This window comes from Macadamia integrifolia, chromosome 2 (genome assembly GCF_013358625.1).
Source record: "Macadamia integrifolia cultivar HAES 741 chromosome 2, SCU_Mint_v3, whole genome shotgun sequence".
In the NCBI taxonomy this organism is placed as follows: domain Eukaryota; kingdom Viridiplantae; phylum Streptophyta; class Magnoliopsida; order Proteales; family Proteaceae; genus Macadamia; species Macadamia integrifolia.
Window position 1 is genome coordinate 14599907 of NC_056558.1, and position 13914 is coordinate 14613820.

The 13914-nt window shown below is 40.2% G+C and overlaps 2 protein-coding genes across 4 annotated transcripts in view; one reads left to right on the forward strand and one right to left on the reverse strand.

The window, feature by feature from the left end:
* The first annotated feature begins 1205 nt into the window (after window positions 1-1205).
* On the forward strand, window positions 1206-5111 carry LOC122094258 (magnesium dechelatase SGRL, chloroplastic). The gene is made up of 5 exons (XM_042665007.1): window positions 1206-1601; window positions 2443-2619; window positions 3401-3559; window positions 4125-4271; window positions 4579-5111. Exons 1-5 carry the CDS (start codon window positions 1440-1442, stop codon window positions 4699-4701), a joined length of 768 nt encoding a protein of 255 aa, XP_042520941.1. The 5' UTR covers window positions 1206-1439; the 3' UTR covers window positions 4702-5111.
* Window positions 5112-8592: 3481 nt separating this feature from the next.
* Window positions 8593-13914, reverse strand: part of LOC122072242 (pre-mRNA-processing protein 40A-like) — a 29771-nt gene continuing 24449 nt past the window's right edge. For 2 of the 3 annotated variants that reach the window (XM_042636827.1, XM_042636825.1), the window contains 2 exons: window positions 10233-10305; window positions 8593-9158 (listed from right to left, as the gene is read on the reverse strand). In XM_042636827.1, the coding sequence (XP_042492761.1) occupies window positions 10275-10305 (31 nt within the window). In that variant the 3' untranslated portion in view covers window positions 8593-9158; window positions 10233-10274. The remainder of the gene's footprint in view (window positions 9159-10232; window positions 10306-13914) is intronic. The other variant, XM_042636826.1, reaches the window with a different exon arrangement.

Genomic DNA, 13914 nt, shown 5'->3' on the forward strand with positions numbered 1-13914 from the left:
AGCATTGATATCAGTTGGACCCAAATACTATACAGGATTTCAAGCTTTCGAGTTACGACATTGATGTGAAATTGGGTTCAAACAACTCCGGTTAGGTCGCTTATGGGCCCACTCAAGTATAAAACAATTAAATTATTCGTTGCAATCAAACAAGATTTGATGATCTGAAAATGGAAAACTCAAGACTTTAGAGTACAGAAGTTGATGACTTAGTCTCTTCATTGAATGTACATGAGAGTGAAAATGATTCCCATCTAGGTAAAGAAGGGAGAATGATAATAACCTTTGTTCCCTGTATACAATATTCCCCTTGTTCACACAAACACGATCTCTTCAACTTAGCATGATGCTTAACTTGTTAATATGTTTCACATCCAAATTTGGTTCACAGTCTGGTCTCAGTCTTGTAAGCTTCTTGAAGTAGTACTCATGAATAAGCTGTAAGATCTTACACCAAAAAAAAGAGAAGGAGAAGAAGAAGAAGAAGAAGAATGAGCTGTAAGAAACCTTCAATAATCAAGGTTTCTTAAGAATATATAACATTAAGTTGGTATTTCTATTGTAGTTCGTTCCACAAGATGCCCCGGATGATCAATGAAGGGTATTAAATGGTGTTCTATTCTTAAAAACACCTGCTGATGTATACATTAATGTTGCCCTTCAGAAAAAATAAAAAATAAAAAATAAAAAATAAAAATGCCCTCAGTTAAAATATCAATACTTGGAGGTTGAATGTTCAACTCTTCTTTTGAATTTCATTTTATTTTATTTTTTATTTTTATTTTTAAAGAGACTTAATAAATGGAGAGAAAATGAGAATGGGGTAGTTAATCACAAGTTAGTAAAATATAATGGATTACACATTTTTCTTTAAAATTTATATCAATTTTACATCTAACCAAACAAACGGAGCCTATGCAAGATTTAAAGTCCATCAAATCAAATCACGAATTGAATGGCCCAGATTGATTGGGAATGATGTGGTGTGAACCCCCTCTCAGGTTAAGCATGATGGATTCTGCGGCCACATCAGCAATTTTTGTCATCAACATTATCCTCAAAGCCCATCAAAACCAAAGCAAAAGTTCTGACGTGCACTAACATATACCTCCAAAGTTTTTAATTCAACTCAGAGAGAGAGAGAGAGAGAGAGAGAGAGAGAGAGAAGCATGAGTTGTGGATTGGAGAAGAGTACAAAAGACTTAGCTCTTGTGGACTCAAAATCTCAGGCCCCATTAGTGACCAAACTATGAGATCTCTTCACGTCCCACACACCACACTTCGTGCCTCTCTCAAGCACAAACACCCCCCTCATTATTGTCTCTCTCTCTCTCTCTAGGAAGAAAGATAGGATGAAAGAGAGATAATGGAGAAATGGACGGGCAGGAGAGTTCTGAAGAAATGTGAAAGATGAGGAGTAAGTCTTGTGTAATGTTTCCATGGCCTGTCATACAGCTACTCTATCTTCTTCCCCCAGGAGGAATGTGTTCTCCCTTGAAAAGAAGCCAACCTCTCCTCAGATTTCCTCTGACAAGAGACCCATCCCTGCATTGATTTCCTCTCTAAACAGGAAAGCCACTTACAACCCCCTTGTTTTCCAGGTTTCATTCTCTTCCTTTCTGCCTTACCTCACTTTGACATCTTTTCCTGAGCTTTCTTCTTCACTACTAATTTTTCTTTCTAGGTCTTGGTTGGATGCCACATTGTGCTACTTTGATTAAATAAATAATTCTTGTTTACCCATTTCTTGTATGCTTGCTTCTTCTTAGTTTTATTCAGTTTTCCTTTTACTGCTTTTGTGGGCTTAATTAATCACCCCCACAAAATGTGGGTATGATGATGTTTTTCCTGATTTAAGGTGGAGCAGTGTAGTTTTCTATTTGATGCATTATCACCAAATGCACACCCAAAATGAGTTTGATCGACAGGTTTAGGAAAATTATGCAAATATAGTGCATCCAAACAAGCTGTTATTGTGGTAATATTATTTGGACCAACTAGTAACCAATGGTACTAAATGGCTCCAGTAAATTCCTTTAGCAAACATAAGTTGTGGCACAACAAAATCACGACAAAATTTACAGCTTTATTTTGACAATCCTCATTTGAATGATATAGAAGCCACTGTAACATTCATGTACATTTGGTTTATGTAGACCAGTAAGATTATCAAATCAGACCATAAATTTGCACTGATGATTTGATGGTCTGATTTAGATTGATGAGTGATCTGCGAACAGAAATTACGTGAAGTTGTATCGGGGTTCGCAATTAAAACCACAATACTTATCTACTGATTTAGAGAATATATACCTTCCCTAAGGTTTATGTTTACCCTTTTTCTTGGCCCTGTATTTAGAACTTAAATTCTATTTTAATTAAGAAAGAAAGTAATTTGATTATTACCAGATTGTATCTCATATGATGCATGTTTATTGTTAGGCTGCTAAGCTTCTGGGGCCTACTGCAAGATTTCAAGCCTCAAAGCTAAAGGTGGTTTTCATGGCAGAAGCGATCGAGAAGTATACTGAGATTGTCCCAAGAACATACATTCTATCTCATTGTGATATGACAGCTAATTTAACCTTAGCCATCTCCAATTCCATCAACCTTGAGCAGGTGGTCACTCTTATTACATGTCCCTTTTCTTTTATGTTATACAACATGTGAAAGAAACACAACAGATAGCACCATTTTGATTCTTATCGATATTCTGCACAACACATGATTTTGTAATAGTTCAAATAAGGCTGGAAAGCAGTCATCTCCAAGGTCCAAGATTGAATACCACCAGGTTTTGATAAGAAAAATGGAACTGCAACCTATTGGACGTTGCATAGAAAGGATGTCTATTTAAATGTGTTCTATCAAATGGTAACCCATTGTGGTAACAATGGTATTAAGTACTGAAACAGGGTAGTAAAATTAAGTGTTTCATAATAAAATGGTACAAACATTTTGTCGCATGGTATAAAGATAGTTCGGGAAGTTTCTTTGTACAAGGCCACCTACACCAGAACTCCCCAGGAGAAATGATGCTAAATTATCTGATAGAAGGATATATTTTGCACTGTGATTACTCCCTTCCTTTTTCTTGCATTCTAACTGTTCCCATGATTGGGAGTCTGGTTTGGTTAATTCACAGTAATTGGATGTCCACTTCAATCTTAATTTGCAACATTATATATATATATATATATATATAAAGGAAAAGAAGAAAATAAAGGACTGCACCTACCATTACTTTGACAAGCACATACTGTCAAGACTAAACCACAATACCCAGAGAGAACTTGATTATGTGATCTTAAATTGTTTGTAAAGTGTGAACCATGTCTTTCTTAAGTAAGAGAACTTGGCGTTTTTCTTTATTGATTGATTCATTATGTTCCTCTGGAAGTTGAAAGGATGGTACAACAAGGATGATGTGGTGGCCGAATGGAGGAAAGTTAAGGATGAACTTTTTCTGCATATTCACTGCCATGTGAGTGGTCCCAATCACTTGCTAGACATAGCTGCTGAGTTCAGATACCATATCTTCACCAAGGAGTTGCCTCTGGTAAGTTAAATCTTGATTATGAAAAATCCAGTCTTGATCATCAAAATTGTCATTCGAATCACCATTTATCTAGTGAAACATTACCATATCCCTTCTTTTCATCACCATCAGAAGCATCCCTAATGTTAGAAAAGATTGTTTCTCAGGTGATTATGTCCATACAGAGAGTAGGGAGATGGTATCCTAGCCACCTAGGGTATCACCATACCAGTATTGGATATCTAGTTATTACTGTGTTCAGCCTTTAGAAAAGATTCTCTCAGATGAATATGTCGATATAGAGAGTAGAGAAATGGTATTCTAGGGTATCAACCATAGTGTTGGATATGCAGTTAGAACTGTGTTCAGCCTTGCTTCCAACAGCAGATTGATGAATTGAGGTTTCTGCTATTGGCTAATCTAAAACTTGCACTTATGGTGAACAATGATCTTCAAAATGTTGATGAATATGATGGTTTTAGGATGAATTCTACGACAATTTTCGAATTGATGTGTGCTTGTCTTGAAATTATAAGGATGAAGATTGTGATAATGGAATCATATCTGTTGTGGTGATGCATGCTAGGTGCTGAAAGCAATGCTACATGGAGATTCTATCCTTTTCAAAGAGCATCCGGAGCTAATGGAGACTCTGGTATGGGTTAATTTCCATTCTAGTTCAAAGAAGTACAATCGTAGAGAATGTTGGGGGCCCCTCAAGGATGCTGCAGAGGTAAATATAAAATTACACATGCAGGCAATCATAATGGCACACATTTGCACATTCATTCCTTTGGTGTTAGTTTGCAATGGTTTTGTACAAGCTTGACCTTTTTTTAATTTTTCCTCTACTGAAGGAATGTTGTATAAGACTTCCAAGTCAGCAATGTCTTTTCAAGTCAGAATCACAAGCAAAGCTTGCTTAAGTTAACATTCAATATGAAATGTAAACTGCATAGCATTCATGAGTGATCGTTATGTACTGACAACCATGTTATGGTTTCTTTCTCTTTTTATTTGTTCATTCCTTTAATTTTCAGAGAACTCAAGAGCATCAACTACAGAGGTTATTAAGTTCAGGTCAGGAAGTTCATCATCCTTCTCAAGAGAAGTTGGGAAGCCCAAAATCCATCCTACAAGCTCTTGTGTTATTCCTCCTTTAAGTCAGACTGCATAGCCAACATCATATCAAAAATACAACTCATCACCACCAATCCAAACCAACGGAAACTGTGACTTACAAAATTTAGTGGTTGATGGACTGCCAAAATCAATCCTTCAAAATGATGCTGTTCGAGACCATTATGATAGCAGCTATAGCATTGCATAAAACATTGATGAGAGCAAGGCAATTTCAACACCCCACTTTACGCATTTCTTCTTCACTCACCTCATGTTTACAGGACATCAGGGCCATTTGATTCATTTGTTGATTGATGTATGTTGAATTTCCTTTAATCCGTGTGTTCAGGTTTGACACTCCCTATGCCATGCTGTGCTTGTTCTTCAATGGTTCTCCTTTCCTTGTGAAAACAGTTCTGACATAAACATCATTTCTTCGACTTTTGCTTAAGTATTTCTCTCCTTATGGTCTCATGCTTTCAGGACCCACTCTATTTTGAATGTTTCTTTGTAATTATGGATTTGTTGCTTTCATTTTTTCCTGAAGGCCATGCTATCCTTTGCAAAGTTCTGCACTCTCTGTAACAGCAAGTGTAGGGGACTGGAAAAGGCATCCCAGGGTGTTTTAAAAATGAGCTAGGTCCACTGTAAGCAGTTAAAACAGAGAAGAGAGTGTACTAACTGTTAAAAATGCAATTATCTCCAAGACTTTCTTCACTTTTTTTTTCTGTGTGTTCGTTGATACATAGATTTGGATGTCCTTTGATCCTTATTGTGTTTGAGGTTTCCGAGTTTGCTAACCTAAAGACAAAAAACTGTAAAAGGCCCTAAAGCAAACACCAAAAAGAAAAGATTAAGCTCTTTCACAGTGTCAATCATTCTTGAGGATAGAGAAGTAACAAGCTAGAAAGCACTAAAACTGTCATACAGCAAGGATAAGGCAAGTGTTTGTTTTTGTCAAGTTTTAAACTTAGCATCTTCCTTGAGCCTGCCAGTCTTCACGTTATCCTTCTGCTTTCAAGCAACCATGAATCTCCAATAGGACAATAGCAATGAGATGTGTCTCAAGATCAAGAATTCACTTTTTTTTTTCGTTTGTTAATGATGTATTTAGTATCTGTTCAAGAAGCACCACATATTCACATTTTGTGACAGTTTTGATTAACTATCCTTTCAGCAAGATGCATTGCAGCGAATAAACCTTAAAACATAGAAGAAATCGCTTAAAACAATTCAGTCAGAATTACAAAGTAGAAAGGAACAAAAAAGTTAATGGAATGCAATGCTGGGCTGAGTAAGTGTTAGCACACATGTATGGAACAGATTCATAAAACAGAAAAAAAAGCCACTTTTTTTTTTTTTTTAACTAACGATGAGTATCTAAGCCTTCTTCTTGACTAGTCTAAGAACCCATATTGACCTCACAACCACATGGATCAGTCATTACCAGGGTTGACTGCGAACTATTCAACATTCACCGAAAGCAGTGAAAGCACTAAACACCCCATGTGAATGGCCCCAAAAAGGTAAGAAGAATCAAACTCAGAACCACATGCAACTTGAGGCTAAGGTCCCTTGCCAAGTCAGCTACCCCTCGGGGTTTGAAAAGAACCACCCTCTAGTAAAGTAGAGACAATGAAAACAAAAATGTTAGTAATTTTGGATTGTTGAAAATATAAGGAAGCACACATTGTGGGCAATTTCCACTGAATTAGAGATCACAATCCTAGAAAAAAAATTGTCCAATCTGAAATAATGTCCGGCCGTATATGCAGGTGTGAAATTGATCTGGGTTTGTCGATCTTCTTTATCCCTTCTTTTGACTCAAAACCTTGATTTTAAATGAGTTTTTGTGTCAATTAAGGAACAAAAAATAATGATTTTGATAGCATTGACCATACAAAAGCTTCAAGGTGCTTTAATGGAAAAATACTAATATTGAGAGTTTCATTTTTATTTCTTGGAAATTCTGTATTTTATCTTAATTTTTTGCTGATAGTATTTTCTATCCTCCACAAAATTCACTAGTAGAGACATTTGGATCCATGTAGCCGATCCCACTCTGGGATGTGCCTTTTCCCTTTTATTTTCATCTTTTCATTCGTCATCTTTTATTTGTCATTCTTTTATTTGAATTCAATGTATCCAACCCATTAAATTGGAATCACGCTAAGTTTGTTGTTGTAATAGAAACATTTGCATCATCCAGCTTGCCACTGCCACATACTTTGCCATGTTTGAATTATGTGCTCTATCAGAAACCCAAAATAGCCAAGCTTTTGTACTCGTAATTCTCTTTCATCATCATCAGGGGTTAAAAAATTGGGGAATCTGATTGGTGAATCAGCCATTCCGTAATGGTATCTGTTGACAAAGGCCCTGACTTTCATTGATCTTAATAACTGCAGCTTGAACCAGAATCGGTTAAGGAATACAAATTCTTGTTCCTTAAATTTTCAGTTGAACCGGATCAATTCCTTAAGTAGTTTCACCCTTATATTGATAAGAACAGGTTGGATCAAACCGATTTGGATGACTATATGGAAACAAAGATATTGGTTAGTGGCGAGAACTTATTGAATCCATCGTTTGGTGTCATAATAAATTAAAAGTAGCTCATACTACTAAGCCAAGAACCTTAAGCATTGTACAAATCAACATAAACTCTAAATCAGGGCAAGTGTTTTTATCCAAGAGCGAACCCTACGCCCAGACACGGGCACATGCCCACAGGAGGGACATGGTGGCATTGCACGGTCCCTATGTCTGGTATATGGTACAAGGGTTTTTTTCGGACAAAAAACTTCATCCCTATAAATTATGTTCATTTAAATGTTTCGAAAAAGTTAAACCCTAATAAACAAGTAATTTTTTTTTTTAAATGAAAGAAATAAAATGTTTGCCCCAACTCCTAAAATTGGGCCTATACAAACTGGGCCAAAATTGAATAACGAACCGAATAAAATTGAACCATACCAATTTAGTTCTGGTTTAGAAAAAAAAGACTCTTTATTAGTATTCGACCCACATGTTGTATCTTGAACTGAACCAAAAAATCTAGACTCAAAGGATTGACACCCTTAAAGCCAATAGCAGTACGAGAAGGGATGTCACATATAATAAGGGAAGGGGCCACACATGTCGGGAGAGGGCGGAGAGTGTGTGTGTGCCAGGGAGAAGAGAGTCTGAGATGGCACATGACACCCACATCGTCAGTATTATTACCAAAAATGGAGTCCAGATTCTCTGCAGCACTGGACGCTATCCAGTGAGATCAGATAATTGGCAGCACCCAGAGATGCACCCCAAGTACTACCAGTCGTCCAATGCCCTGGACACGTCCAACACTGGAGAGGATCCATGGGCCTAAGAATGATCAAACTCTTGAGCTTCCTACAAAATATCATGGGTGAGGTTGAAACCCGACTGCAGACCTCTTGAAATGGGAAAGAAAAAAAAAAAAACAAATTCAGTAAATAGGGTCCCATTAACCTTGACTAAATAAAAAATTGTCAGAATGAACTGCCACCATCTTGATGGAATAAAAAAAAGACAACTTTCTTAAACGTACAAGACAAAATATCATGAGACTACTATTTTGATTACCCGAAATGCACCCTATTGTACGAAAGTCTGAACCAGGCAAACCCTTATAGTGCCAGACTCAGTTGATGAAACTGGATATTAAGCAACAGCTAAGTCGCACCATCAAGCAATAGTACAAAACGGCAAACAACCTCATATTAGCAAACACAACTGGTGAGGCTTCCAACTGTTTTCGCTCCCTTATAATTGAAATTGATTAACATTTGAATAAACATTAAACTGGCAATTCAACTTAATTGTATACAATACGTAGTGCAATTAGCATCAAAAGCATAGCCACACCAGCAGCTAAACTCATTGGAAAATTATTTTCAACATAATTTCGATGAAAAGGTCAAAATGGAAGTAAACCTGCCTCAGCTTTCTTTAGTTGTGTATCCCACATAATTAAAATGTGAATTTTCTTTTCAAACAAGATTAGGCCTGAGTTGGGGCGCCTAGGGCTCACACATAAAACAGTCCCATATCTAGCCCCAAAGTCGGAAGCAAATGATATTACTTTAATACGGACGACCATTGGACATATTCAGTCCGCGATACAAGTAGCCAAACCCAAACCAGTCACCCAATCGAAGCCTCAAAAGCAATGGATTCTAAACACTGTTGTCCCACAATCCGAGACCACAGATAAGAATGCCTTTGTGTTGTTAACACGGCTTTAAACAGAGTAGAGTGGCTAAACAGGATCCATATAGCCCATCCCCATTTTGTTAGTTAAGGCTAAGTTGATTACATTTTGAGAACACGAAATAAGCCCCTCCCACCTGCCTTCCTCCGACCAGTAGGCGATGGAAACAACTGGTAAGAAAACCAACGCATTTACAACCCAAATTCTGCAGGACAAAGCAAAGGAGGCACCAAGGAAACCTGGATCCAACGGGGGAAAAATCTCCTATATAAATGTGAAGTAACAAAGATGGTATCAAGGACTGCAAATGGAAAAGATTAGAAGTAGACAACACTAGGGATTGGGTGATGGAACTCAGATAAGCACATGTCAAAGGCAACATTTGCACATTCATATTGTCCCCCATTTTCCTTCAGATGGATAAATAAATTTGATAATCGACAACATCTAAAAAAAAAAAAATTGTTCCCATCAAAATTCAACAGTATCAATAAATTAGTCCAACATCTATTTTTTATTGGCAGTACTAGCATACTCATGAAGTGTGAGTTTCTGAGTCTCCAAAACCATGACCATATCTTTCAGGTGCCACAACCACAATAATTTAGAAATCATGTAAGCCCATTGTTTTTCTCAGGGATAAACTAATAATCCAGTAAGCCATTGTTTTTTAAACTACTGACATACAATTATAAGCATGCAAAACAAAACCTAGAGCTCTAGTGACATTCACAACAGACTACCATTGAGCTTTTGATACGCGTGCCCTTAGGTCCAGATAATAACAAGTTGGAGCTTGTCAGAGCCAGCACGATTATTATAAAGGAAATTCACTGGCAGTATCCTAAGCTACATGGTTAGCATAAAGTACAGCTAAACCACCTTCACTCAAATGCTTACATCAGGGGTTCGATCAGAAAAATAGATCAGGACTAGTCAAAATGGCAAGTTGTTGATTACCAGCCTCCGAACAAGACAGACCAAAGAGGTTGGAATCAACACCCAGGCTTCATGAGAGTTAATGTGAACTTCCATTAAAAGTAGTTGGGATCAACAATCAGGCTTTATGAGAGTAAATTCTATCTACACTGGCTACAAAAAGTTTATCCCTCGTTTGGTTCATGTGAAGACTGAAATGACAATGCAATTATTTCCACAGTAATTATAGATGCATCTGACTGATCTCATTTCTTAAAGCAATTGTACAACTTTCATCTCCCTTAACAAACAAATTGATTGCAAAAATTTCCAACATTATCACCATAGCCCGTATAAAATGCAAAATAAAATCTTCAGGGTCTTGGGTCAGAGAGAATTTCTGAGCAAAAATCACATTACCTTATCCAGTGCAACCTTCCAGACTAGTACTTCTGCGCATCTTTAATCATCATTTCTGGTGTATCCTTTTGATCTGATTCAACTCACTTGTCAGAAGATATACTAAAATTCTCCTAAAAATGAGAATGTAAATACATGCTTGCAAAATGCATTTTACTATTTATTAGAGAACATTGCAGTAAATCTCAGGTTCAAATTTGAACAGCACCAGCCCAAAAGTGAAGTTCAAAATAAGTAAACCCCTTAGTGACCTGGTTCCCCAATTAATTCCCTCACGAACAAAGCACACACACAGAATCCTCATTATTCACTCCTCCATTAAGTTATTTTCTTGTCCCCAGGAAGTAATTGGCTACAGAAAAGTGCAAACATAACACAATAACCAGGATGGATTCCCTTTGGCTTTGGCAACTGCCAAAAAAAATTTCCTTCCATTTTTTTCTGCTACAGGTTTTCCAAAAGATGGATTAGTTTGCTTCTGTAAATAAACCGAACACCTGCTTAATGTCAGCAGATACATTTTCATTCATAACCAGAAGTGATCCATGTCGCCATTAAAGTTCTGTTTTGGGAAGTGGTCTGCCTCCCCAAAAGCAAGCACAAACTAACCACACTATAATGGAAGGGTAGAAAATGAAGATTTCATTAACAAGTAACAAATAAAGAACGATTCTCTCAGTTATGAACTAATAAAATGGTGGCAAGCAGAGGTTGAGTAACAGGAGAACCCCCATGACCGTCCCCTTCCAATGACTGCCCCCCACCCCGGCCCCCTCAGGCGGGGTCCTCAAAACCTGTACCGGCCTTCCTCCCTCTTCTCCTTGCCCTCTCCAGCCTCCCTCAGAAGCCATCTCTCCTCCTCCCTCTGTTTTTGTCTCATCCACCCCTAAACCCTGGAACGTTGTAGCCTTTTCCTCCTCATCCCCTTCTCCTTCTGTCTCACCTCCGGTGGGACACTCTCTTCACTTCATCCCCCCTCTGTTATCGATAACCGACCTATCGGTATATTCCCCTTCTGTGCTCTCGAATCTGAAATCTCCAAATGGGCTAACTGCCTTATTGGCCATTTCTTGGGGAGTCGCCACCCTTTCCACATTGTTAAGAATTCCTTATCCAAGCAATGGTGTATCAAAGGCCGTCTCTCCACCTACATGCTTGACAATGGTTTGTTTGTGTTTGACTTCTCAAACAACTTTGTTAAAAGAACTGCGCTTGAAGCTGGCCCTTGACAAGTGGGAAGAAAACCTACCTTCCTCAGGCAATGGGATAAATATACCTTCCATAACAAGATTGATCTCAAAGCAATTCCAGTCTGGGTTGCCCTTCTGTTGCTGCCTCTTCACTTTTGGTGTGCTAATGGGCGAGAATTGTTGGATCAATTATCAGAAAGCCGTTATTCTCGGATCTCCGAACCAAAGTGATGGACCGCATCTCATATGCCCGCATTTGTGTTGAAATCACAGTCAATCAACCGCCGCCGACCTCTGTTTCCATCTACAAAGATGAACATTTTTTCAACGAAGCAGTGCACTATGAATGGCTCCCCCCCCCCCCCCCAATGCTCTCTCCATCAAACCTCACTGTATTGCCAAGACTTTAGATGATACTGAAATTGTGAACATAGCCCCTGCTTTGAACTCTGAAAGAGGGTGTTCGCTTCACCTGTGAATGCTCATCTCCATCGCGCCCAACAACGTCTCCGGCGCCAGAAACGCAACAGAAATCGAATGGACCTTCCACATGCTTCTGAAGGCACTGATCCCGAGAATGGTTATACATGCCTTGATCCGCTGAACATTCAACTTCAAACTACTGAACAAAATCAATTTGCCCTTCTCATGTCCTCCCCTTCTGAAGATGAGGGCGACAGCTACTCCGATGCTGACCTTGTCAGTTTGCCTTGGAGACTTCTATTTCTAGAGCACCTACCACCTCCATCGCCGACCCTCCCGCAACTTCCTTACCTTTTTCTACCCCCTCTCCTGCTCCGTCCTTGCTCCCTACCATCTCCTCTGTCACCCTGCCTCTGGAACCATCATATCTCCCATCCCAACGTTTTGCCCCCTTATTCCCCTACCCTCTCTTCCTTTTGGGGGACCCATGTTGGCTGCAGTTCATAACTCCCTCTCCCTCAATGCTTTATCCAATTCTAATGATCCCAGGCCCACTTTGGCCTAGCCCACTTCCATGTTATCCGATCCGTCAACCCAAGCCCACCACCCTTCCATCCTTGCCTACGACCCATCCCCCATTCTTGAGCCTCCCTCTGCTAGGCCCATGCACAACACCCACCTTTTATGTCCGATACCTAATTCTGGCCCGAACGTGTATCCAAACCCAATTCCTCCTCCTTCCTTGCCCGATAGCCAACCCTCTGCCACCCTTCCTCCTCTAGTGACGGTCCCCCTAGCTCCGCTCCCCACTGTGATTTGTTGGCTGCCCTCTGCCGCCTCACGCTCCCTCCGACATTGATGATTCCCCCTGTTGCTGCTCCCATCGGCCATCCTTCGACTGATATCATTTTGAGCTCCCCTCCTGGGGCATGCAAACTAGTCTTCCCAGTCACATTTGCAGCCGCCTCCGAAGGCTTCAACTCCAACTCGTCCACCTCTCTAGTGCACGATCCTCAACCTCCATCGTTGGCCCAACCGCCTCTGCCGTTTGCTCCAACCTCTGAGATAGTCTCGGCCACGGTCTTGCTCCACAGTCCAATGCCTCTAAAGGCGTCAGCATCCCTACGACTAACTGCCCCCTGGGCACGCCTCTGCACTAGGCCCACTGCCGAGGCCTCCTATCACCATCACTGATCCGGCCATGGATGACGCTGCTACAAAGACCGACCTGCAAGGTGCCAATCCTGGTCTACATGCCTCAGAATCCACTCGGTTATTTCAAACTGTTGCTACAGTGATCCCCATCTCGATTGGTAACCCCGCTTCCTCCTCTTTTGGTTGATCCCCCCTTACATCCCCCATCTTATGTTTGACTAACCTAGCCTCCCCCTGGTCTACTACTGTTTCTCCTAAACCTCCCCTCCTTGCCTCCTATCCGATGCACCTTACTTCCTCCCACTCCATCTCGAGGAAATGCAAACTCATTTGATCCTACACCATAGCCAAATCTTCAAGTAAGTCCTTGACCAATCAGCAACCTACCCTTCAGTTCCACTGTAAGCCTATAACCAAAACCAAATCCAAGGCCCCGATTACTTCCCCCAACCCCCTTCCCAGCTCCTCCGAGCTTTTGGTCCCTTTGCCTCTCCAAATGATCCCTTGAACCATTTGGAATGTCAAAGGTCTGAATTCCCCTGCCAAACAAGCAGCAGTTCGCTTCCGCCTTAAAGCATCCAAATCCACATTTGGATGGAGCACAACCTCCAGAGATGGACTTCCAACTCCTGTTCTTTTGATAAGATTTGGAAGGCCATCTTCTTCGAGGTCAGCTCCAAGATTGGCACCATCAGGCACAGTACCGTCCAAAATACCCAAAGGAACAAGCTCATTGTTGTCTCCTGGGGCGTCCCCCCCACCATCATCTCCCCCATCCCCACTTGATGTTCCCCTCCTCCCCCCCTCTTCCTGTCTTGGGTTGTCTCCTTTTGTAGATAGGCCCATTGGCCTCTGTCCTCGCTTTTGGGCTTTAGGGTTTTGCTCCCTCAGTTTCTCCCCCCCACCCCCCCTAT